This window comes from Ambystoma mexicanum, chromosome 2q, assembly GCF_040938575.1.
Source record: "Ambystoma mexicanum isolate Mex_15411 chromosome 2q, UKY_AmexF1_1, whole genome shotgun sequence".
Taxonomy (NCBI): Eukaryota; Metazoa; Chordata; class Amphibia; order Caudata; family Ambystomatidae; genus Ambystoma; species Ambystoma mexicanum.
The window spans coordinates 1296506378-1296530758 of record NC_090924.1 but is presented as its reverse complement, the minus strand read 5'-3'; the positions used below and the strand labels follow the sequence as shown (position 1 = coordinate 1296530758).

At 52.4% G+C, this 24381-nt stretch overlaps 1 protein-coding gene across 6 annotated transcripts in view; it reads left to right on the top strand.

Moving 5' to 3' along the window:
* ATP2C1 (ATPase secretory pathway Ca2+ transporting 1) overlaps positions 1–24381 on the top strand; it is a 1883161-nt gene that overhangs the window by 1625668 nt on the left and 233112 nt on the right. For all 6 annotated transcript variants that reach the window (XM_069648728.1, XM_069648731.1, XM_069648729.1 and 3 more), the window contains one exon: positions 15416–15532. In XM_069648728.1, coding sequence (XP_069504829.1) covers positions 15416–15532 — 117 coding nt within the window. The remainder of the gene's footprint in view (positions 1–15415; positions 15533–24381) is intronic.

The window sequence follows — 24381 nt, the reverse complement described above, 5'->3', positions numbered from 1 at the left end:
CTCCACCGATCCTACATCCGATCAACGGGGACCCGTGTCGGATTCATCTGTGCCCCTCAAGGGTGAAGATTTCGTCGAGCTACACTTCGGAGGACTCCAGAAGCTTCTCAGGCCCGGTCTCGGAGATGGCCCAGGAGAAGGGAAGCTCGACGCCCGGAAAGCTGTTCAGGGCCTGCCCTGGATGCCAGCTGCAGAACGTCTTCAAGGAGGACGAACACTCTTTCTGCCTTTACTGCCTTCATGGGGACAAGACGCACGTGGAGAAGGACTGTGCGTTTTGCGGCAACATGTCGGAACGGACCATGAAGGACCGCCATCAACGTCTCGCCAGCTGGCTGGAGGGTAAGAGCCCGTCTGGCGAGAAGAAGAAGAAATCTGAGCGGTCTTCTAAGACCTTTGAGGGCGCCCCGGCGACGGGGGCCCAACATAAGGCCAAGCACCGCGAGTCCGCTGGCACCGGGAGCGCCGAACGGTCGGGCTCTACGGGCGCCAGGCAGGGCGCACCCCCCCCCGGCACCATCAACCACGAGCCAACGCTCTGGGTCGGGTAAGAGGAAGGCCGAGCACCCGGCGAAGCTCCTGGAGAGACCCCGGTCGAGCTCTAAGGCAGAGGAGGAGCGTGGCAGTGCCCCCTCCCTCAAGGATAAGGCGGTGAGCGCACCTAAGGTGGTGAAGGCCTTGATCCATTCGACCAAGCCCTCTATCGAAACGGTCGCGGCGGCCCTGGCCCAGCCTGTGGAGGCTGCACCAGTGGTGGCGGCCTCGGGGCCCAGAATCTCCCTGCCTCCTCGGAGGGAGTCTTCTTTCGTGCCCATCGATAGGACCCCCGTGAAACCCTCCGTGGGGAAGAAGGGGGGGCAGGGCGTCGTCGTAGATTCGGCCTCAACCTCAGAAGAGGAACTGATCGAGGTCTTAAGCCACGGCCTAGGCGTGGAACAAGACCAGCCCGTCGGAATGGGCCCCGACGCAGGTGACGACGACGACATCGTCGAGGATACCGACGGGGCCCCTGCTCGCCCGTCGGATTCCCCTCTGCCAGCGCCGCAAGACAACTCAGCGGCCATTTTGTTGGCTATACAGTCCTTATGCTCCGAGATAAGGACGAGACTACCGTTACCGACGGAGGAACCTCTCCCGTCGGGGGATCCAGAACCGGGACCTTCTGGTGTTCCCCCTACCAAGAAAAGAAGGATTCATCCACCTCCTCCTTTTCAACCGTCGCGCCCCGTCCAGCCCTCCTCCCCGTCCACCCGAGGGGATGATACGGGGACTGACACGGCAGTGACGGGTACGGACGACGAGGCATACGACGAGGATTTTCCGTCGTCGCCTCCCACCAGGGCTTCTCCGCCCGACGAGATTGGATCGTTCCACTCAATGATCGCCAGGGCATCCGAGCTTTTCCAACTCTGCCCTGAGGAGAAGAAAAAGGAAGGCTTCCTTTACCAACGGCGCGAGACCAAGAGGAAGACGGTCCTCGCAGTGCCTCTGTTGGACGACATTTGGGATGAGGGCCTTTCCCTCCTCAAGAACCCTTCCACGACGCCAGCGAAAAGAGACCGGTACGAGAAAAAGTACCGGGTCCCGGACTCGGCCCCCCTATGCCTCCGGGCTCAGCCTACCCCGGACTCCGTCGTCTCCGCGGCAGCCAGGAAGAAAGCGGGGGGGGGTGCGGCCTCCACGTCGACTTCCCCGCCGGACGGCGAGGGAAAGAAATTGGATGCCATGGGACGCAGAGTCATCTCGTCGGCGGCGACGACGATTAAAGCGGCCAACGCCTTGGCTATCGTGGCCCGCTACGACAGGGAACTCTGGTACAAGATAACTCCCCTGCTGGATTTTCTGCCGGACGACAAGAGGGCGGAGGCCCTTGAGATCCTGCAGGAAGGTGAGGTGGCCTCGGACCACGCCATCACCGTGGCGACGGACATCGCCGACACTGGGTTCCGCCAGATGGGCAACGGCGTTTGCCTTCGACGTCGCGGATGGCTCAAGGCTACGGACTTTCGGCAGGACGTCCAGACCAGGGTCCTGGACATGCCCTTCGACGGGAACAACCTGTTTGGGAAGACAGTGGACGATTCCCTTCAGGCCATCAAGGCGGATACTGAGACGGCCCGGGCCCTTGGAGTACTGCAGCAACGGCGGACGCCCTTTCGGAGCGGCGGAGGCAAGGGCGCCTCCAAAGGTTCCGGCGGCGGTTTCGCTTCCTACCGTCAAGCGGCCCGCTCGTCGTCGCAAGAGGCCTACAGAGGACGAGGCAAGTCTGGCGGACCCCGCCGTCGTCGCCAAGGAGGCCAAGGCGGCAAGGCCGCGTCCAAGCAGGATTGAACCGGCCGTGGGGTCGGGCCCCCACCGAAGCACCCCGGTGGGAGGCCGGCTGGCGGGCTTCATCAGCGTGTGGGAGTCCATCTCCACCGACCGTTGGGTGCTGGACGCCCTGGCCCGGGGCCACGCGCTCGAGTTTCAAAGAAGGTGCCCGCGCGTCCCCCCCGTGGCCAGGAAAGAACTTCACGTCCCTCAACTTCTCCTGGAGGTAAAGGCGATGCTCAGAAAGGGCGCCATCGAACTCGTCCCAAAGAGGCTTCGGGGCTCCGGAGTCTACTCGCGTTACTTCCTCGTGAAGAAGAAGACGGGAGGATGGCGCCCCATCCTGGACCTGCGACGCCTGAACAAGTTCATCAAGGCGCAGAAGTTCCGGATGGTCACCCTCCAGCACATCCTGGGTCAGCTGGAGGAAGGAGACTTCCTATCGTCGTTGGATTTGGAGGATGCCTACTTCCACATTCCCATCCTAAAGGGGCACCGAAAATTCCTCAGATTCGTGGTCCAAGGGCGTCATTACCAGTTCAAAGCCCTTCCCTTCGGACTGCGGTCGGCACCCAGGGTTTTCACCAAGTGCCTCGCACCGGTGGCGGCGCAGCTGCGCCGCGAGGGGATTCACGTCTACCCCTACCTGGACGACTGGCTCATCCGCGCCAAGACGAGGGAGCTCGCCGTGGTCCACACGGCAAGGACCGTCCAACTCCTCACGGACCTGGGATTCTCCGTGAACTACGCCAAATCCCACCTGGTGCCCGCGCAAGTCGCACTGTTTCTGGGAGCGAGGCTCGACACAGTGTCCCTTCTGGCCTCCCCGTCGGAGGAGAGGACCAGGACCATCCTGGGCAAGGTGCAACGGATGTTGGTGGCCGACGCGGCCAAGGTGAGGTCCATCAAGTCCCTCCTCGGGATGATGTCTTCCTGCATCTACCTCATTCCCATGTGCAGGCTCCGGATGCGCCCGTTGCAAGAGTTCCTGGATGCGCACTGGATCCAGACGACGGGCAGCTTCGAGGAAAGGATCAAGCTCGACGAGAGTTTCCGACGAGCGATACGGTGGTGGGGCACCCGCGCGCATCTGACGGCGGGCATGGACTTCCAGACCCCAGCCCACCAGGTGACTGTGACCACGGATGCCTCCCTAGAAGGGTGGGGAGCGCACACCGAAAATCTGCACGCAAGGGGACTCTGGCTCCCGACGGAGAAGTCCCTGCATATCAACGTCCTGGAGCTCCGTGCAGTGTTTTGGGCCCTCAGGTCCTTCCTTCCGTCCCTCAAGGGCAAGGTGGTGAGGATCTTCACCGACAACACCACCACCATGTTTTACATCAGGAAACAGGGCGGAACCAGGTCCCCAGCGCTGTCCAAGGAGGCGCAGGACCTGTGGCATTGGGCCGTCGCCCAAGGGATTCTTCTGGTGCCGTTTCATCTGGCAGGGATAAAAAACACCATCGCCGACTCACTCAGCAGGGAGCTGCGCTCGTGCCACGAGTGGGAACTACGGCAGGATCTGGTGGATCGCCTCTTCCGACGGTGGGGCACACCCCAGATCGACCTGTTCGCGACGGCGACGAACACCAAGTGCCGGAGGTTCGCCAGCAGGTTTCCCCAGACGAGGAGCATGGGCGATGCTTTCTCGTTCCCCTGGGAGGGCCTGTTCCTCTACGCGTTCCCTCCCTTGCCTCTGCTAATCCGGCTCGTCAACCAGCTCAAGAGGTCACGGTGCAGGATGATCCTCGTCGCACCTGCGTGGCCGAGGCAGATATGGTTCCCGGACCTTCTGGACTTGTCGGCGTCCCCGCCAATCAAGCTGCCGGCGGACGCGGATCTACTCTCCAGGGAAGGAGGCGCCATCCTCCACCACGACCCGAAGTCGCTGAACTTGCAGGCCTGGCTCCTGCAGCGCTAGAGTTTGGAGGATACGACATACCGGCCGATTGCAGAGAGGTTCTTGCAAAGGCCAGGGCGTCCTCGACTCTTAAATGCTACGGACACAAATGGAAGAGGTTCTCTGTCTGGTGCCACGCACAGAAGATTAACCCTCTACGGATTACGGCTCCCCAAGTGCTGCCGTACCTGCTGACGCTGGCCAAAGCTGGTCTGGCACACGCGTCCATCAAGATTCATCTTGCTGCGATCTCCCGATACACCAGAACCACGGGCCGGACGTCCTTGTGGTCTCATCGTCTGGTGAAAGAGTTCATGAAGGGACTGTTCAGATCGTTCCCGCCGGTGAAGGCTCCGGCCCCGGTGTGGGAGCTCAACGTGGTGCTGACCAAGCTCATGGGACCTCCGTTCGAGCCTCTGCACTCGGCCCCGTTGAAGTTTCTATCGTGGAAAACAGCTTTTCTCGTGGCCATCACCTCCGCACGACGAGTGGGAGAGATCCAGGCCCTTTCCTGCAAGGCCCCGTACTTGACTTTCCACGACACGAGGGTAGTGCTCAGGACGCACCCCTCCTTCATGCCCAAGGTACCGTCGGACTTTCATCTCAACGAACCCTTGGTGTTACCTGTGTTCTTCCCGTCGCCTTCGTCGCCGGCTGAGAGGACTTTGCACTCGCTGGATGTAGCTAGAGCGCTGAAGTTCTACGTGGACAGCACGAAAGGTTTTCGGAAGACGTCACAACTCTTTGTGAACTTTGGACCTGTCAATCAGGGGAAGGCTCTCTCGAAGGCTTCCATCTCCAGATGGCTCTCCGGCTGTATCATGTACTGTCACCGGTTGGCAAACCGACCGCTGCCTGGCCGTCCGAGAGCCCATTCCACCAGAGCGATCGCAGCTACCACGGCGTTCCTATCTGGTGTGCCCCTGCTGGACATATGCAGGGCTGCTACGTGGAGGTCGACGCACACCTTCACGAAATTCTACTGCGTCGACCGGGATTCCAGGGAGGAGTCCAGGGTCGGCCAAGCAGTGCTGCGCAACCTGTTCGCCTGAGGTGAGCCTGGTGAGGAGGTAAGATGCTTAATGTTGAGTTGATGTGATGCTTAATGTTGAGCCTTTGCCACCTCCCGTGGTTGTGCATGTGTGTACTGCTATGTATTCTTTATTCATGAGCATGTGAATCCATGCCAGACCCCATGCTGGAGAAGGAACAAGTTACTTACCTGTAACTGTTGTTCTCCAGCATGGGTCTGGCATGGATTCACATGCGAACCCTCCCGCCTACCCCTCTGCGGCTCTTCACTTGGTCATACTGCCACTTCACGTGCTTCCAAATCTGAAGATGGCTGCCAGAGGCGGTGCTTAGGTAGAGGGCAGTCATTGGCTGTGGTCAGTATGACGCAGAGACCAGTGATTGGTTATTACTACGAAAGACAGATCAGAAACGAAACTGATACTGGTTTTTTCTTTACCGAGGATTCCCAGCCTGACGACGGGGAATATTCATGAGCATGTGAATCCATGCCAGACCCATGCTGGAGAACAACAGTTACAGGTAAGTAACTTGTTCCTACTTTTACACCAAAGCTCTGGTCAGTGTTTGCTTGTGCTACTGTGTCTCTGTACCTATTGTGTATACTCTATATACTGCCTAACTCTTCTTGAAAGAAGTCTGACTGCTCAGCCACAGCTACCAGGTAAATCTGGGTGGTACAGACTGCTACCAATTGGGTTTACTGCCAACCACCTGTAGTCCTAAATCTTTTGCAGTGGTCCTTAAGGGAACTGCACAGGTTTCTGCCTAACACTTGCCTCAGAAGGGAAGGTCTCAGAGTGCATTCATCCAGAGTGCATGACACCTTGGACATCTGCCAAGCGGCAACCTGGGCTTCTCTGCATATGTTCGCGGCGCATTACTGCTTGGCTTCCCTTTCACAACAGTTTGCCTGTTTCGCCAGGGGAGGTTCTCCAGAGTTTTCTGGTTTAGTTGATGTCCTTACTGTCCTTCCTCTTCCAGGTCCACATATCGCTCTGGGGGTCTATAATAGATGAGGAATCTGTGGGAGAAGGAATCCATTAGAAGAACAAATAACTTATCACATGGTAATGTTCTTTCTGATGGATGTTCCTCCAACCGATCACTCATCGTCCTCCCTACCTGCCACTCTTGCCCGATAGCTAACACATCATCGGGTCCACTGTCCCTCAGTATCATAGTGCAAGGGAAAAAGGCTGCAACTGAGGGGGGCCCCACGTTGATGTATATTGCCCCAATGTCGGGTGCGTAGAACAAAGAACAGCTGCGTTGCTAATACAAAACAATAAAGGAGGAATCCATTGGGCGGAACATCCATCAGAAAGACCATTACCGAGGGATAAGTAATCTGTTCATCTATCCAAGATGAAAAATCTGTGGAAGGACACAATCCATTTACTTGCCTACGGTAATATTCATATTCGTACATCCCGTCCCCTTCATTCCATTGTTGTGGGGCATTCCTCAACATGGGCACAGTACTGGAACCTTTGGCACTGAAACAAATTGAGCTCCCCCTTTAAAGTAAGCCCCAAGTGTGTGAACGCCCCATGCCTCTGGAGCTTCACCTCAGTCCCTTTCTCCGCACGGACGGTGTCGGACCTGGCAGCTAGGCGCAGACACTTTTTAACTTTCCACTTACTCTCCTCTGTTTTGTTTTTCAATCTTACTCGCCTCCTTTTGCTGCCTCGCCTCCCCTGGAACATTTCAGCTGCAGGAGGGTTCACAAGGTGTGCCTCATGCGACCGCTCGTTTCTGGCCTCAGACCCCTATGCACTTGGTTTAGTGTTCAGTGCCCAACCACTGCTGGGACACTTGTGCAGCTTGCTGCGCTCTGTGTCTCTGGTCATTGAAGAATCGGCTATCATGTTGGTGGGAGATCTTCCACACTTCTCCTATGGCTCACCTTAAGGACTATATCTCCAAAACCTCTTGTCAAACAAGGTAGGCCCTCTGTTAAGCACAGCTCCTCAGCGCAGCAACTCTTTCCCTGGGGTTCCCATGGGCAAGGGTTCATTGGATTCAGGTTCTGGCAGTCCCAAGGCCTCTAAAGCCACTGCCTCCAAAGCTGAGGGGCCCAGGGACTCTTCTGGGCGATCTGTGGGCAGACCTGAGGCCGTCAAGGCTACCGGTTCCCAAGCCGAGGGGCTCAGGAAGGGAGACCAAGTTCGTCCTCTTCTTCGACCCCAAGGGGCAAAGGATAGTTTGGTGCTACCGCCAATAGCCAGTCCTTGGCATGACCCGGCACGACTAACGGTGCAAGGGCCGAGACACACTGCCTACCGGAGCTCACTCCAAGGTCGGAAGTCAGGGCGTTACGAGGGCTCATTGCCTACCAGAGTGATCTCTGAGGTTGACGCCTCTGTTTCGAATACGGGACCCAAGGCGTGTCCTCCCCTGTCTGAGTCCGCACGTGGCTCAGGACCTGTGCGCACTCCCGCCAAGGGCTTTGCACAAGGCCCCAAAAAGGCAAATAGGCATGCTGCGGAGCCTGCAAGGCTGGCGGCCTTTTTGGATTTGCCTCCGGTGCTGTCCGTGCTCTCGTCCATTGAATCGGCCTTGCAAGGGGGTCCAGTCTCCTTCCCTCTGGAAGTGGCAGCAGACTGTATGGTAGAGGCATCCCGTCTCCTTAGGGGTACATCTACCCATCGCAGCCTTACTACTAAATGCCTCAAATGCCTTGGCGCTTTGACCAGGAGCAGAGACACATTGGTTTGGACGGCCGGCCCCCTAGGGAGCGCTTCTTCCTCTTCATCCGTTCCCCCTCGGATGACGGGGCTCCTGAAGGAGATTGTGAAGCAGGTGATCCTACATGTGGTGCTTTCCTGGCCCCCTCCTCTAGGATCTCCGCTACTTCCTCCAGCGCTTCCGGTACCAATGCCTGTCCCACTCCCCGTCCAGCCCTTAACAGTTGTTCAGGCCATGGCAGAGTTCTTGGGGATCCCTCTGAAAGCCCACCACGAGTCAGGAGTGCTAGCAGAGGTTTTGGGCGAAAGCACCACGGTCTGCTCTGGCATCACTCTCCAAAAAGATGTCCTGCAGGTGGCAAAGAAGGTCATACGGTCTGGGAGAAGCCCAGGACCAACGCCCAGATGAACAAGTAGCTGGACAGTAGGTTCAGGATGACAGACGGGGAGACAGTCCTCCTGGCCTCCAATCCTCAACCCCATTTTTTGCAGTTGTGGCTGCGACCTCGCTCTATTCTAAACCATAGTCTTTGTGAGCCACCTCCAGTTGTCTATCCAAGGACCACAAGTTTTGGGCAAATGCTGTTTTGCCATATCAGGACTACATCTGCAGCAAGCCAATGCTTACGCCCTTTTGGCCGCGGCTAACCAGAAGCTGTGGCGGGAGCTTGGGGAGTATCTGCCTGACCTCCCTTTGGAGAGGCAAGCTGCCTTCAAGGCCGGTCTGGCGGATGCCCAGGCCGTTGCACAGGACCTCATGGACTCTTCAGGCTGCTACATCGACACAGCCAGCATAGGGCTGTTCCTGGGTGTCGAGATGAGAAGGACGGCGTGGATGCATGGCACTAAATTATTGTCAGACGTGCAAGAGCGGATCGTGGAACTTTTTCATTCACTGACCGATGACGAGTTGACAAAGAAGAAAACCTCCATGCAAACTGCAAAGCCAGGTCAGAAGTCCTTCCCTCAGTCTCAGGGCAGGACCGAATTTAAACCCTGCGCTTTCAACGGCTACAAAGGGTTCCAGGACCACGGTACTCAGAGTCCCGACAGGCTGTTCGGCGATAACAGGAGGCACCAGCAGAGAACTTTGCACAGGTTTTTCCACTACCCATCCTCTGCTCCCGCCTCCGACGCCAAGATGCAGTGACGTCATGGTTAGGGAACATACCTCCCTAATAGGAGGGGGGCCAGCAGACACTTTTTCCAGGACAGCCAGAGACGTCTTTATGGGAGGGCAAAAGGGGCACTTGCCCAGGGCCCCCACCTTGGAGGGGGCCCCCACCAGGCTGCCAGATCTAAAGTAAGATTCCATTATTCACCAGACTTAAATAGCACACGCCAGGAGATTTTATGGCATACTGCTGAGGCGCTAAACCTATTGTCTGTCTGTTTAACAAGTACATTCTGCCTTCATCAATTAATCATGTAATGCATTCTGTGTTCACTGTGGAATACATAGTTTGTGTGTTCCGTACTCCACAACTTCTGTAGCATTTTTCCTTCTTGTGGGAATTATGTTGATCATGTGCAATAGCCAAAGTTGAAATCCATATTGATAAATTGAGTGCTGCAATGGTTCATACGTTAGCTCAGCGTGTTAAGCACACATTGCAGAGATGTGTGTTCATATGAAAGATTAGAAGAGCACATTGCAGCAAGGCTGGCTGAACCTTTCCTATGTCTGAAGTTTATAAACCTACCTGCATATACTTGGTTTTGCAGCATAAGAGGCGCTATTATCAGCAGTGTTCCTGCACCAGATAGGGGTTGCTTTAAAAACTAACATGTCATTCGTATGGTGAAGGTCTAGAAATTGGTTTGTTCAAGTGGGGAGTTCTAAAACCTAGGCAATCCCCTCCAAAGGGAGAATAAACGATTAGTCCAAAAGGTGAATAAAAGACTCTGGAACCAAAGTGTTCATGCTTGTATTCTGGCTTTGCCAGCAGACGATAGTGATCCTGGTCAAATCATATATATCTTGCATTACTGTGCTGTCTTCTGTGAGGTTTGCCTTCTTGCATGCTGCTGGCATCGTTTAGCTCATTACTTGATCTTTCTTCTTATGTAGGCCATTTGAGTGGAAGGGGTGGTAGACAGGAGAGAGCAGACCAGATGGTGTAGGCATTGGGCAAGCATATTTTAAGGTCTGTTTGTTTGACGCAAAAAACGTTTAGCTTTTTGTATAAAAGTCAAAGGTTTTTCTGCACGTTTATGTAATGACAATTTCACAAGCCATTGTTTTGAAAGTATTTAAAGCTTAAAAGTACAAAAGACATACCTAGATTAAACCTGTTAAATCACATTCATTAGTATGCTGGTACTTACATACTTCCCTTGATGATGGATAGAATATAGCTAGAATCATTCCCATTTTGCGTAACATCCTTCTGTAATATTTTGGTTTTAAAAATTGTCAGGTTTGAAAATGTGATTTGTGTACTTTGCAAGTCAGTTTTATAAAATGAGATTGTTTTAGTACATGGTAAGAACTGGAAAAGAAAGTGTTCAAATGCAGAAATTCCAGAGTTAGCACAAATCCCAGCTTCACCTTTTAAGCAATATGTGATCCTGGGCATCTCATTTAATCTTGTATTGCCTAACCTCTCAATGTTGCCAGGCCCTAAACCTTTCAAAATTGTCAGTCCCTCCGTGTGATTTCCTTCTCGGGGTATGATCTTCATAAAAGCCTCACTCATGGTTTCACTCGCTATAGGGTTGCTTCCACTATAAAAGTGAGCATTGATATACTGCACACCACAGGCACTTGTTCCCTTGATCTCTAATGGCAACACTATTTGAAAACCATGTCCCACTTCTAATCTCAGTCTGTCTGGTCAGAGGCACCTTCCTGGTAGCTTCTAATCTGCCTCCACTATCCATGCTATGGTATGTGTAGCTTTCTTCTTCCTTACAACTGGTCTACTCTATCCATGCTTGAACACTTTTGCATTCTCTGAGGAAGCTAAATTGAGTGCCTATTCTGGGTTACATGTACCGTTTAAATACAGTCCTGCATTAGTACTACAGGCTGCATACCTTCCCGGATGCAATTGATAAAAAGTATCCTGTTTCTATACTAGAACAGAAGTAACCTCTTGTAGATTGCTAATGTTGGCCTTCAAATGCTACTTGTTTATCAATCTGATTAGAGCAAGAATGAAGAGGGTAAGGGGACTTAAAGGGAGTAAACATGCTTATATTGAATGCTGCGAGGTGGGGTTTTGCTCACGGTGGTGGACGTGAGGTGCCACCAGATATACTTGATCACTTAATTCCTTTGGTTTGATTGAGGGAGGGGGGGCAAAGATGTCGATGCCCAGGGCCCCAGAAAAACTTAAGATGGCCCTGAGGACAGCTGGAAGTGTTTTTCCAAGAGTCTATTGTTCCTTTGTATAGTCTCCTCGGGCTTCAGTCTTCCTCTACCATCCTCTCCTCCTCTATGTCAGAGAGGGTCCTAATGTAGGAGATCCTTTCTCTTTTGGTGATACAGGCAGTGGAACCAGTTCTTCAATCAGATAGGGGCTCCTGTTTCTACTCCAGGATTTTTGTGGTACCCCAAAACAACCATGCTGGCCTGAGGGTAGTCCTGGACTCGTCATTTCTCAATGTCTTTACTGCAAGAGCGTGCTTCAAGATGATTCCTCTTGCGCACATAGTGGAATTCCTGTGCGCAGGGGACTGGATATGTTACCTAGACCTCATGGATACATACCTTCATGTCCCCATTTTATCAGTCGCTTCGGAGGTTTCTGCTGTTCACGATTATGTTGTACGACTTGTAGAAAGTGCTACTTTTTTTTCAGCTTGTGTGTTCACGAAACTGATTAATGCAGTGGCTGGTCTCTTCAGCCTGGAGGGCCATCACTTATACCCATATCTGTATGACTGACTAGTCAGGGCCAGCTCCCCTGAGGGTGCGGTGCACAGCAGTCAATGACTAGCGGATGTTCTGCACAAGCTGGGGTTTTCCCCTCAACCGGCAGAAATCGCAGCTGACTCATGCTTAGGATCGGGTCTGCCTGGGAGTGTGCTGGGACACAGCGGTGCAGCAGGTGTTCCCCATTCCTGAGAAGCTCATCTCCCGCAGCAAGGCGGTGGGTCACTTTATGGCCAACTCGGCATGGTGATTCCAGCACCTTCTGGGACTGATGGCATCTTGCTTGCTCACAGTGCAGCACACACCGCCTCAAGATGAGGTGCCACCAGCTTCACCTGAAGGCCAATTGGGACCATTCAGCGAGGTCTCAGTGGTATAGGATCCCAATACCCCCGCTCCTCCTCCCAGATTGTTGCTGGTGGCTGATAAACTGAAATGTGGCAGTAGGAGACGCCTTTTCCTGGCCGGAGCCCACCCAGGTGGTGATGATGGATTCCTCTTTCGGGACAGGTGCATGGTCCAGGGCAGAAGCCCTCCAGCATATCAGTCTGCTCGAGCTCAGGGCACTGGGCCTGGCGCTCAAAGCTTTTGTGCCCCTCATCAGGGACAAGGCAGTTCTTGCCCAGATGGACAAATCCACAACAGTTTTACCTGAACAAGCAGGGAGGCATCCGCCAGCCCCCCACTCCCCCTCACCCCCCACCCTACTCTTGTGCATGGCGGCAGTTTCGATCTGGGAATGGGCCCTGATGGAGAGGATTTGCATTTCAGCAGTCCACCTCCCTGGGGACAGCAACTCAGAAGCGGACCAGCTGAGTCGCTTTCGGTTCAACACCTGCGAGTGGGAGTTACACATGAGATGGGGGTTTCCGGATATGGACCTATTCGAATCTCCTCATAATTCCAAGTCCACCGGTTTGCTTCATGGGCTGGCCGGGGACAGGGGTCTCTGGGAGATGCCTTCAAATCTGCTGGCACGCAGGTGTTAAGCGTACCCTCCTTCCCCATTGGTAGGCTGTAGCCTTATCCTGATTGCCCCCCACTGGCCATCGAGGGCAAGGTTCTCGGATCTGCTGTGGTTGTGCTCCCAGGAGCCTCTCCATCTTCCGATCCACAGCAGAGGCTTCCTGACGCAGCAGGGGAGCACCCGGACCCAGCCTGGCAGCTGCAGCATGCTTCTTTTTCGGATGAAATTGGGACATCATACATGAGGCTGTCTATTCTATCCCAGTATAAGAGCATGTGGACTAGGTTTTGCCACTGGGCTCGTGAGCAGGGGCTGGTCCCCATCTCCTGCTCCCTGAACGATGTGCTGTCATTCTCTGCACATCTGGCTCGTTCAAGTGGATACCTTCCATACCTATTTGGTGGCCATTCTGGCCTACAAGAAGTCCCCAGAGCATGTTCTTTTGGCAGCCAACCCAGTGGTTAAGGCCCACCTCAGGGGATTGTCCAGGCTTTTTACTCTGTTGCATAGGCCGCCTCCGGTCTGTGTCCTCAAAGTGGTTCTAGTGGGCTTGCAGCGCAAGCCCTTGGAGCCGATGGCCTTGGTGAACATCCGGCTGGTGACACTGAAGAAGGTACTGTTGGTGGCGCTCACCTCTGCGCGCAGGGTCAGTGAACTACAGGCCATGTCATCGTGCAAGCGATTCAACATGTTTCATAGTGACAAGGTCATCTTGTGCATTCATCCAAATGTTTTGCCGAAAGTGGTCTCTCCGTTCCATTTGAACCAAGAGATCTGCCTGCCGGTGTTCTTCCTGAACTCTGAGTCAGAGGCAGAAGGGGGCTCTACATTCCTTGGACCTCAAGAGAGTCCTCAAATTCTATCTTTCATGGACAAAATCCTTCAGGAAGTCTGAGGCATTGTTCATTACTTTCGGGGGCTCATCCCCCGGCACCCTGGCTTCCAAAGTTTCTATCGCCAGTTATGTGGTCCAGGCCATCTCAGAGGCGTATACGGCTATGGGCAAACCCATCCTGGAGGGTATTCATGCCCATGCGGTCAAGGCTAAGGCCATGACCGTTGCATTTCAGAGGCATGCGTCTTGGGATGTCATCAGCAAGGCGGCTGCTTGGGCCACTCAGCTGGCCTTCTGTAAGCACTATTCCCTTGATACCAGCTCCAGACGCAATGCAGAGTTTGGTCAGGCGGTTTTGAAGAACCTTGTTGCTTAATTGCTTCATCCTAGATATGAGGCAGCTTGTCAGAGCTCCACCCTGTGGTCTTGTTTGGTGGAATCACCCACAAGGATGGATGGAAAGGGACGGGACATATGAGTAATTAGTTACTTACTCTAGTGACTATAGGATTCATGGTCCCCTTTCCTCCATACGTCCCACCCACTCTCCCCCCGCTTGTTGCCAAGTGCTGATATATTCAGTTGATCTACTTATTTAAGTGTCCAATGTGTTAGAAGGGGAGGTGCCGGAGAGCAGGGCATCAGGGTTTGGGCCGAGGGGGCGTTCCAATGCCTGGGGCAGCACCCCTGTGCGCTATACTAAATTTAAAGGGGAAGCTTAATTTCTCGTGGCCAAAGGTTCCGGTATCCTCCACATGTTGGGGGACACCCCACAAGTATGGAGGAAAGAGGACTATGGACCATGAGTACTCAAGTCACTACAATGAGTAACCTTAATTTCTGGTGGATATTTCTCCTTCTGATTACTTATCGCCATCCTATCCAAAAATCTGTTCCAAGAGCAAAATTCTGAAACCTTACATATAATATTAACCATCTGACTTACATAGTGGCTGGTAGGTGAGTTCAGGACTCGCATGCTTGCGCTGTCTGACAGACTTCCAATACTGGCCTTTTGTGGCTGCAGATGTAGAGATCACTTTCAAATTTCACTGACGATTCCTCCCTTGACACGGGGAAAAAACTGTCGAAATTCGGGTCACCGGGTCGGTGCAAGCTATATATAAAGATGCCAATGTCACATCCAGCACCCAGGAAAGATCGTGTTGAAGGGCCTCTACTCTGATATTGCATGGCACCACTTACTGGGTGAAAAGTTTCCGTGATCCGCTGAAGCTGGGAGAAAATATCACATAAGGAATTTGTTGGAGGACAGAAAGGACATTACTGAAGGTAAGTTATTTGTTCTTCACCAACTCCCTTACTTGTATTTGCACTCTCCTACTTTTCAGATCTAATACTAGATTCTGGCTATGAATTGACCATGGTGGCATGCCTATGCTTTTTAAAGCACTGTTAGAAATATTGTAATTTTTATGTCTTAGCCTCATTTCTTTTCAATGATACTTGTAAGGGAAGGGAAAAAAGTTGCACCTTACATTTAAACAACATTTATTCCAGATTTATTTTGGCTGTTTGTTTATATTGTTTCTGTTTTGGTGTGTAGAAATGTAAAGTATTGCATTTCATCAAGCCGTAGAGTTAAGCTGCAGAGCGCACCTGAATCGACTGATCTCCCATTCCAAAATATCAGAAAGTATTGTGAGACTGTGTTAAGGCTCCCCCACTTTGTCTGTTTTCTTTTCTAACCGAGTTTGTTTTAATAAATGAGCCAGAAGTGTCTGTTACAGAAAGATAAGATTTTCTAGGAAATGTTTCAAACGCTGTTTTCCCTACACAGGAGTATTGCAGCATTGACCCTAATCTCCCTTGCAACCATGATGAACTTTCCTAATCCTCTCAATGCTATGCAAATTTTATGGATCAATATAATCATGGATGGACCTCCAGCTCAAAGGTAATGATAATCATACTCTTTACAGAATCACATTGGATTGAAATGTCTTTTTGGGTGAAGTGCTGATCAGTTTAGTCTCTCTAAAAATATGGCGGCAGACTAAATGCCCCCTGCGATAGAAAAAGGTTTCTTTGCAGACATGAGAGAATGTTGCAGAAATTAGCAAATTTAGCACTGTGATAAGAAAAATATCTGTGCTTCTTACTTGGAAGCTCCTTGAGGCAATACATTTTGTGGCTCTGCGTGGCACTAGTCCTTCATTTATATGCGTGGAATGATATGATGGGGTTGTTGGAGCCTGAAACAGATGTTAGCCAGCTAGATACGTTATTTCAGTTAAACAATGCCCATACAAGTTTCAGCACATACATATATATCGGAAAAAGAAAATATCAAAGTAGTGATAATGTTTTTTCACAATTGTTTTCACAATTATATACTATTTTTATGGTACAAGTAATCTGGTGTAATTACATAAGAAGGCCACAATGAATAACTATGTATGAGTTCACTTACTCAAAAGTCATAGTAAGTCAGGTACAGAGAATCATGTAGAATGCACCGCTCTCAGATTAGCTCATGGTGTATCTCAAGAGATCCTCAGAGTTATTTAACTTAGTTTCATTTTTGATGCTTACTTTTATAGTCCAATTAAATGAAAGTATTTCAATAATGCTCTTTTAATGAGAAGTTGAGGAAAATGAGTACACATTATGTAAGTGGGCCCATTCCTGTACAGGTACCATCTATATGAAATCTTAAATGCACATTTAGAGATGCAATGAGAGGACTGGCTAATCATTTGCAAGATATTCCCTCTGTGACTGTCAGTAACCGTCAGTGACATCTATGTTCAGGTTTATTTTCCCCTGCTTGCATAAACAGCTAGTTCATCTCTAGCCAACAGTCGATCTCGCTTTTATGGCCCTGCCCTTCAAAGGATTGCATTTCTCCCACAGATTCCTCATCTGATAGATATCCTCATCCAGCTCTGCTGCTCAGAAAAATCTTCGACATGGGGTGTAGTGGACCCTGACTCGGCCGCGATCATTGATACTTCTTGCTCAGTGCTTGATCATCAGCTCCGGACGTGGCGTTGTATATATACCATGTCACTATGTTCATGTACCTCGGTTCCTTTTTTCCGCACACTTGACACGCTGCTTGTGAGGAACATAATGTTGGTTATCGAGTCCTTGACTCTTTTCGATGACATTTTCATCAGATTATGTACTTTTTCCTCGACAGCGGGATGTCTGTGCCTCTGATTTCAGGATTTAAACGATGCACCGACTGCTACTCGAAGATGTTGGTGATTGACACACATGAGATCTGTGTGTGGTGCCTTGACACGGGTCATGAGACCGAAAGGGTGTGCGTTGTGTGGTAAGTTGAATCCTAAGTTTGTGTGTGAGCGGCCAGCCAAGCTCGGAATAGGCTGACTGCTGTCAAAATCACCTTCCCGATTGACCGCTTGGTCCTCTGAGGCTGAAATGTAGGGGCCTACCCCCAAAAAAGATAAAGAAAGACCTTGGTGCAAAACAAAGAGGCAGTCCCATTCAGAGAGCCACTCTTCCTCGTCATTTTCTCATAAGAAATGGTGCCACCGATGCAACTCCGGCTCTTTGTCGGAGAGAGGTAAGTCATCGGTCAGGCTGACCACTCGTCAAGAGTGGGAAGAATTGAAAATCGCAGTTGCTTGAAAAAACAGGCATCTGTTGGTGCAGGTCCGCCACCCAAGCAGCAGGCTCTGGTGGCTGTAGTGGCAGTTGGTGCTCCTGACCCCATGCAAACACCTTTACCGACACCATCGGCGCCAAAAAAGGCACTAAAATCCTCGAAGCCGGGGCCCTCCCATTATCTTCAGGTTTCGGGTAATTTTGACATGCCTCACTCAATGCCGACAGTCACCCAGTCAACATCGAAGGATAAACCCTTGACGCTGACAATCGACCTTCGTTTCACTCTTCCGGACCAATTTCTTCATCTCCATGGCGTCTATTTTCAGCGCCGACGGTGTGGACGATCAAGGAGATGTCGACTCTATATATGCAGGAGCTGATGGAGTTGACCATTTCGATGACCAGGCAGACCTCCTGGCTTTCGCACAGGGGTTATGACGCTAGCGGACTGGATACAGCCCCTGATGTAGAGTTACAACAGGCTCAGCCGTACACACATGCCCATGCCAAATTTAGGTCGCTGGTGGACAGGGTGGTCGACCGACTGAGACGGACTGCTGCATCAGTTCATGTCCAAGGATATGAACTAACTGACCACTTGGAAGAGGGTACAGCTACTGAACGATATTTGCCACTGAACCTGGCTGTAGCCGATCCAGTCGCCCCTTTATGGCAACGTCCCTGCTCCATATCTCCGGTCAGCTCCACTGTGACTGAGAAATACAGGCCGGCAAGAGGGGACCCGTCATTTTTCTCTTCTCACCCTTCTCCAGAAGGTCTTGTTGTGCAGGCAGCCATGATTTCTACCAGAGCAGCTTCCTCCACCTCGAACCTGCCTACTGAGGGGGGGGGGGCGTAAGAGGCTGGATGCAATGGCGTAAAAGGTCTTCACATCTGGCGGCAAATGCCTTGAAAGCCACTAACGTAGCCTCTGGGTTTGGCAGGTATTATTTTGGCCTCTGGAAGGCGGTAGAGCAACCAACCCAATATATCCCTGAGGGGGCACTGCAAGAAGGTTTCATAACGCGGTTGGAAGATGGGAAGGAGGTGGCCAGGCAGTCGCTGCAAATGGGAGTCTACAACAAAGGGACCACTATATTGTGGCGTCGGTCTGCCCATAGGAAAACGTAACAGTCTGGGGCAGGGTTATAATAGTCGCTGCAAATGGGCCTGTGGGATCGGCTGTGGCATTGAGGAAGCAGGCTGATTTGCGCTCTTCAGGCTTTTCGCCAACCCTTCAGAATAAGCTACTGAGCATGCCCTTTGAATGTGAATTTCTTTTCATTCAGAAGGCTGATGACTCGCTAGAAATATGTAAGGAGTCTAAGATCGCTGCAAAATCGATGGGCCTAACTGTGCAGCCTGCTTTCAGCTTCACCTCAAGGGGCAGGGGCTACAGGCGTTATGTGGATTATGGCAGGAAGGCGCAGCTCCTGCAAGCCAGGTAGGGGCACTAGCGTTTCTTGTGCTCCAGGAGGCGATTGGGGGCTTCCAGAGGCCAGCAGGCAGCGGCGGAGGCGGCTACGCCCTCTAAGCCGCTTTGGTTCTCCCCTACCACAACTTACTGGTTGATGGACGGCTGTCAAAGCATTGGCCCCAATGGCAGGAAATTACTTCAGACGCCTGTACCCTAGAGCTTGTTTGATGGGGTTATTGTCTGCCCTTCTTAAGGAAATCTCTGGACATACCCCCACCACCACCATGGCAACCAGAACTGAGCTCCAGGAAGAACTGCAAGCCCTGTTGAAGGGTGCCGTGGAAGAGATGCCACCCGAGCAGAGAGGATCGGGCTGGTATTCACAGCATTTCCTGACAGCCAAGAAGCAGGGAGGTCTCTGTCCCATCTTGGACCTCAGGGCCTTGAACAATTTCCTGAGGGAAGACCAATTCAAGATGGTGACGTTGAGGGAGATTCTCCACGCTCTCGAGTTACAGGACTGGCTGGTGTCCATAGATCATCAGGATGCTTACTTCCATGTGTTGAAACATCAAAAGCACAGGAAGTTCCTGTTGTTCCTCATGGGGGACAAGCACTACCAGTTCAAGGTGCTTCCCTTTGGGTTGACTTAGGCACAGAAGGTATTCACCAAGCTCATGGCAGTAGTCACAGCTCACCTCAGGAGATCCGTAGTCAACGTATTCCTGTACTTGGATGACTGGCTTATCCGAGGGAAGTTGGCGGAGAAAGTTTTGTCCCATCTCAGGGACACTTGTTCTCTACTCCACTAGGTGGGTTTCTCCCTGAACTCCCACACAACATCAGTTCAGAGGCTCCAATTCATGGGGGCAGTCCTAGACACTTGGGCAGGGAAGGCCTTTCCGCCCGAGACGTGGGTAATCCGCATTGAGCAGATGGTGCGACTGTTCCAGAACCATGCCAACTTACCAGTGGCTTCCTTCCTCTGCCTCTTAGGCCTCCAATATTTTTCTAGTGCCAGAGGCCACGCTGTGAATTAGATCATTACAATGGCTCCTACTAGGTCAGTGGTCCCAGTACCTACGAACCTTGAAGGACGTCTTCGAGGTGTCCAGGTCAGTGGTCAATGACCTTACTTGATGGGCCAGCAGCAGCAATTTACTAGCGGGGGAACCTTTCTGGCCTCCATGACCCGAGGTTCGAGTGGTCACGGATGCGTCCTTGAAAGGTTGAGGCGCTCACTGCGAGCACTTTCAGGTGAGCAACCTTTGGACAGCAATGGAAGCCAGGTGGCACATCAGCAGTTTGGATTTGCAAGCCATCAGGTTAGCCCTGAAGGCGTTTGCGCTCTCTCTGAAGGGGAAGCATATCCGATATCCGATGTGACGGACAATATGGTAGCTATGCATTATCTGAACAAGCAGGGGGTGGTGTGCGCTCCCTCCCACTCTGCAGAGAGGCGATGTAGCCTTGGTTCTGGCTGTTAGGGAACCAGATCTCCGTCTCAGTAGTTCATCTGACGGGGACAGAGAACAGTTTTGCAGATGCTCTGAGCAGGCAGAGCACGGTCTCACACAAGGGGGAAGTGTGCCAGGAAGTCCTAGAGGAGGTCTTCTCTCTCTGGGGTACCACAGTAGTGGGTCTGTTTGCCACATGGTCCAACAGGAAATGCAAGCACTTTTGCTCGATGGAGTTCCTAGCAAACAGTGTGTTGGGGGATGCATTTCTGGTGGATTGGGAATTTCCCCACCACTACGATTTTCCTCCGATTCTCGCCATCCCTTGGGTTCTCAGGAGGTTGACGAGGTTTCGAGCAACCCTGATCTTGATCGCCCCAGAATTGGGCAAGGATGACATGGCACTTGGACCGTCTAGATTTGAACATCTACCCACCTCTTCGGGTTACCTCATCACCTGTATCGCCTAACCCAGTCGGAAGGTCTAGTGCTCCACCCGAGCACAAAATCCCTCAAACTACATGCCAGACTCTTGATAGGATGAATTATGATGACTCGGACCTCTTGGAGGAGGTACTCAAGGTGCTGCTGTCTGCACGCCGACCATCTATAAGATCTTTGTCTGCTTGCAGGTGGAGAAGATTTGAGGCGTGTTGCAGGGAACTTGGGATTGGCCCTACCTCTTGTCCCACCACTATAGTTATGAGTTCCTTCTGGCACTGGCCTCGTCAGACCTTCAGGTCATCACAGTCAAAGGATACTTGGCGGCTGGGGGTGCTCAAGAGCCACGCCAAGATGGCCGTTCTAATGTGAGCTCCCACTTGGCCCGCCATAAATCCGGTAAACATCCTGACCCGTTGAGGGCTATGCCCCACTGGAAGTGTGTGGAGTGCGGCTGGTGCTTGCAGCAATCGACTGCTAGACTGGTGAGGCCCTTGTTAATTCCGATGGGCTGATATTGTTGTGCTCTGCTGGTGTTTCCTGCTGTTGTGTGCGGCCCTGGCCGCTGCCCCGGGCTGGAGCCGTCTCCCACGGAGTTCATCTCTGAAACTACACTGAAACGGCGGGCGCTGTGGTGTCCCAGCCCTTCGCCTTGTGAGGAGAGGAGCGCTTATCCTGAACGCTCTGTGGTTGCCGGGCTCCTGGCTGTGGAAAGAGAAGACCGGAAGGAGTGCTGGGTCGCTGGCAGGTGCTGCGGCCGGTCTCCCCTGCCGGGAGAGATGTGCGATGTGGGCTCGGCGGCTCTTTCCTTGGCAGCGTTGTTGCCCCCAGGCCTGGGGCACAACCTTTTTCTTGTGTTGCCGCCCACCTGGAGTGTGTGGTCGTGCTGGAGTGGTGACGCGGCCCATCGATCACCTGGTGCATAGTGTGCCAGATCAGAGGTCACCAACAGATGGTAGTCGACCGCCTGTGGCGGTGGCACGCAGCATCCTGTAACGGAGTCTGGGCCTCTGTCCCCTTGATACTGGAGTACCAGTGGGGCGCAGCACGGCTCGCAGGAGCGGGTTGGGCCGCAGCAAGATTTATTTCTGCTGTGCTGGGCTGGATGGCCTATGGAGATGTGGCCACGGTGATGCCTGGATGTGGTGTGCTTTATTTCTAATAAAGGTGCCAACATACAGTTTGACACTACAATAAACATTTCAGCTGCAGTTGGGATGAGCTGATTTTCTACTGTCCACAACAGTCTCTGGTAGGTGGGGACACCAGAGAATCCATATGGGCCACTCCCAGCAGTGATTCCTGATGTTGGGGGGAGCCCACGCTCTGGTGAGAGATAATACCTTATTGGCGGGGCAGTGTGAGATAACAAAGTCTGGTCGGATTAGCGAGCCGCAGAAACCAAACATTCTTAACATCTGCTGACTTCCCCAAGCGACCTGGGTCTTGGGCAGTCAGAGGGGCAGTGGGTCGGCTACAATTGTAATAGGGCTCCGGTCCCCTGCAACCCCAGTAGGTAAACACCGGTGGGAAGTCATGATGTGGAAACATGACAAAACCAAGTCTAAGCTACCATACAGTACTCCTTCACAGGCAAGGAACGTGATGCGGAGTGCCCCTGAGGAGGGGAAGGCAAGGGCCACGGTCCCTCCGGACACTCTTATGATCATTAAATATATCCTGACCCAACTGCAGTCTGGCATTAGCTCATTGGATAATAAAATGGACACACTGACCGTGGTTGAGCCCGCGCGAGTAGAGGGCGCCGGTTTCTCTGCTGTTTGGCTGTGTACAGAGCGTTTCTGTAAGAGGATTGAACGTACCTAAAACAAACAACCAGGAAGATAATTCGTCGCAGGAATCGCCTGCTTTCCTTTGGCGTTCTTCCCGTGGTGACCCGCCCTGCTGGCCCCTCCCACCAGGAAGTGAAACCTTAAAAGTGCGCCCCAGCCGCCCTTGCGGCGTTGAGCCCGCGCGAGTAGAGGGTGCCGGTTTCTCTGCTGTTTGGCTGTTTGCTGGGTGCAGGGCGCTGGAGCTAAAGACTGACACACTTTATTATAAAGCGGAGTGTGGTCCCTGGGAGCAGTGGGAGCTGTGGCACCGCTACGATGAGAAGATCTGGTGTCCCGCAGACCCGTGCACAGCTGAGGCGAGCCGAACGGGACGAAATCATGGCAGGAAGAAGAACGCTACAATCTCTGGACAATGCGGTAAGCACGCCTGCCCCCAGCACCCCTTGCTCCCCTAGTGCCTCTAGCCCCAAACGCAGCAGCATACCACAGACCCCGCCCCCCCTCAATACGATAGAGCATGCTGAGGAGCGGTTGCTGCTGCCAGAGTGTGAGATGAGCATGGGGGACAGCCCTCCAGGAAGCAATAGGGAACGAGCGCTCACTGGTGGTGTAGAGCGCAGAGGTCTGAATAGTGGAGCGATTAGGGGGCAAGACGTCGAGGACTCTGAGGAGCGGGCATCATCCCCTGAGTGCCAAAAAAAGCAGGCTGGCCCCCGAAATCGGTCAGAAACGGTGGTGTAAAATCCCACCAACAACGATCCAAACACCACCACAAAGGACATCCGAACAGTGAGTAAGTTATGCAAAAATAAAAAGCTGTGTGAGATCCCACCCCGAGCGCGTTCACGCCTGAACAGAGGCCGCTGCCAGGGGAGTGTCGTAATGTGGATGGGGAGGTGGGCCCCGAGAGCGGTGAGGAGGGGGACTCTGATTAGTCAGATGAGGAGTCCAAGGACGAGGAGTTGGAACAAGGGCCCAGACCTAATTTAAGACCCAAGGAGGCTCCTCGGGGTAGTGGAGACCTGCCAGACAAAATAAACGTGCAAAGACCGACCACTGTGGCAAGCCGCAGCCAGAAAGGTGGCGAGCCCACAGATTCCAATGAAGTAATAGAAGCCTCCAATAACCTTGTGTGCCAGCAAAGAAACATTTGCACATTGAAAATATTAGCGTGGAAGAATGTAGAGGACCTAATTAAAAAAGATATGGAAAAAGTAAAATCCATTACACCAAAAGGCACCCAGGGGAGATGCCGCATCCCGCCTCGAAACAATCACGATAATTCTAATAAAGGGACGGCCCTTCCCAATCACGCGCTCATAAGCGCGCAAAAGAGCATGGAAACAATTGAAGACTGCTCAGCAAGGACGCCAACACAGTCCGAAGGTGAAATGTTAAACCACTTGAATACTGAGAGGGCCACATGGAGACGAAAGAAGTTCGCATGGCGCCGGGATCAAGTACAACTGCCACCAGAAGAACTAGAGGGGTCAAGTTCATCGGAAGAGGGTAACTCCACAAGGCATGAACAGGAAAGTACAGCTCCTGGGCCAGATCAACCTGAAGAGGAAATCTGGGACCCAGCCCCTGAAGCCTCCTTTAACCCTGAAATGGAGAAAAATCTTCACCAGCATCCGCGAAGAGACTCAATTGCCATAGCGGATCAGCTAATCAGAGACCTTGCACACCTAAATGCCAAATTGGCAGTATCTGGCCAGGCCTTAGCGCAAAATAGCCAGCAAGATGGGAGGGTGCCAGATCAAATGGGTCGCACTGAGAACAACGCAGCATCAGCATCCTGTGAAGTCGCAAGATACCAAATGTGGAAGAGGAAAGCGACAAGGAAGGAAGTGCAGCTTAAAAACTTCCCGCAAGCAGCCAGCTCTGAGTCTGAATTCTACCACTCTCAAAAACGTTTAAAAAATAAAAGGCTAGAGACAAATAGCGAACCAGCCTCCTGTAGTAATGAACTAATTAAATCCAGACTGCCCGATCAGGAGACACTTGCATCCTCACCAAGATCCATGGAGCTTGATACAGAATCTGGATGCGAAGCCCA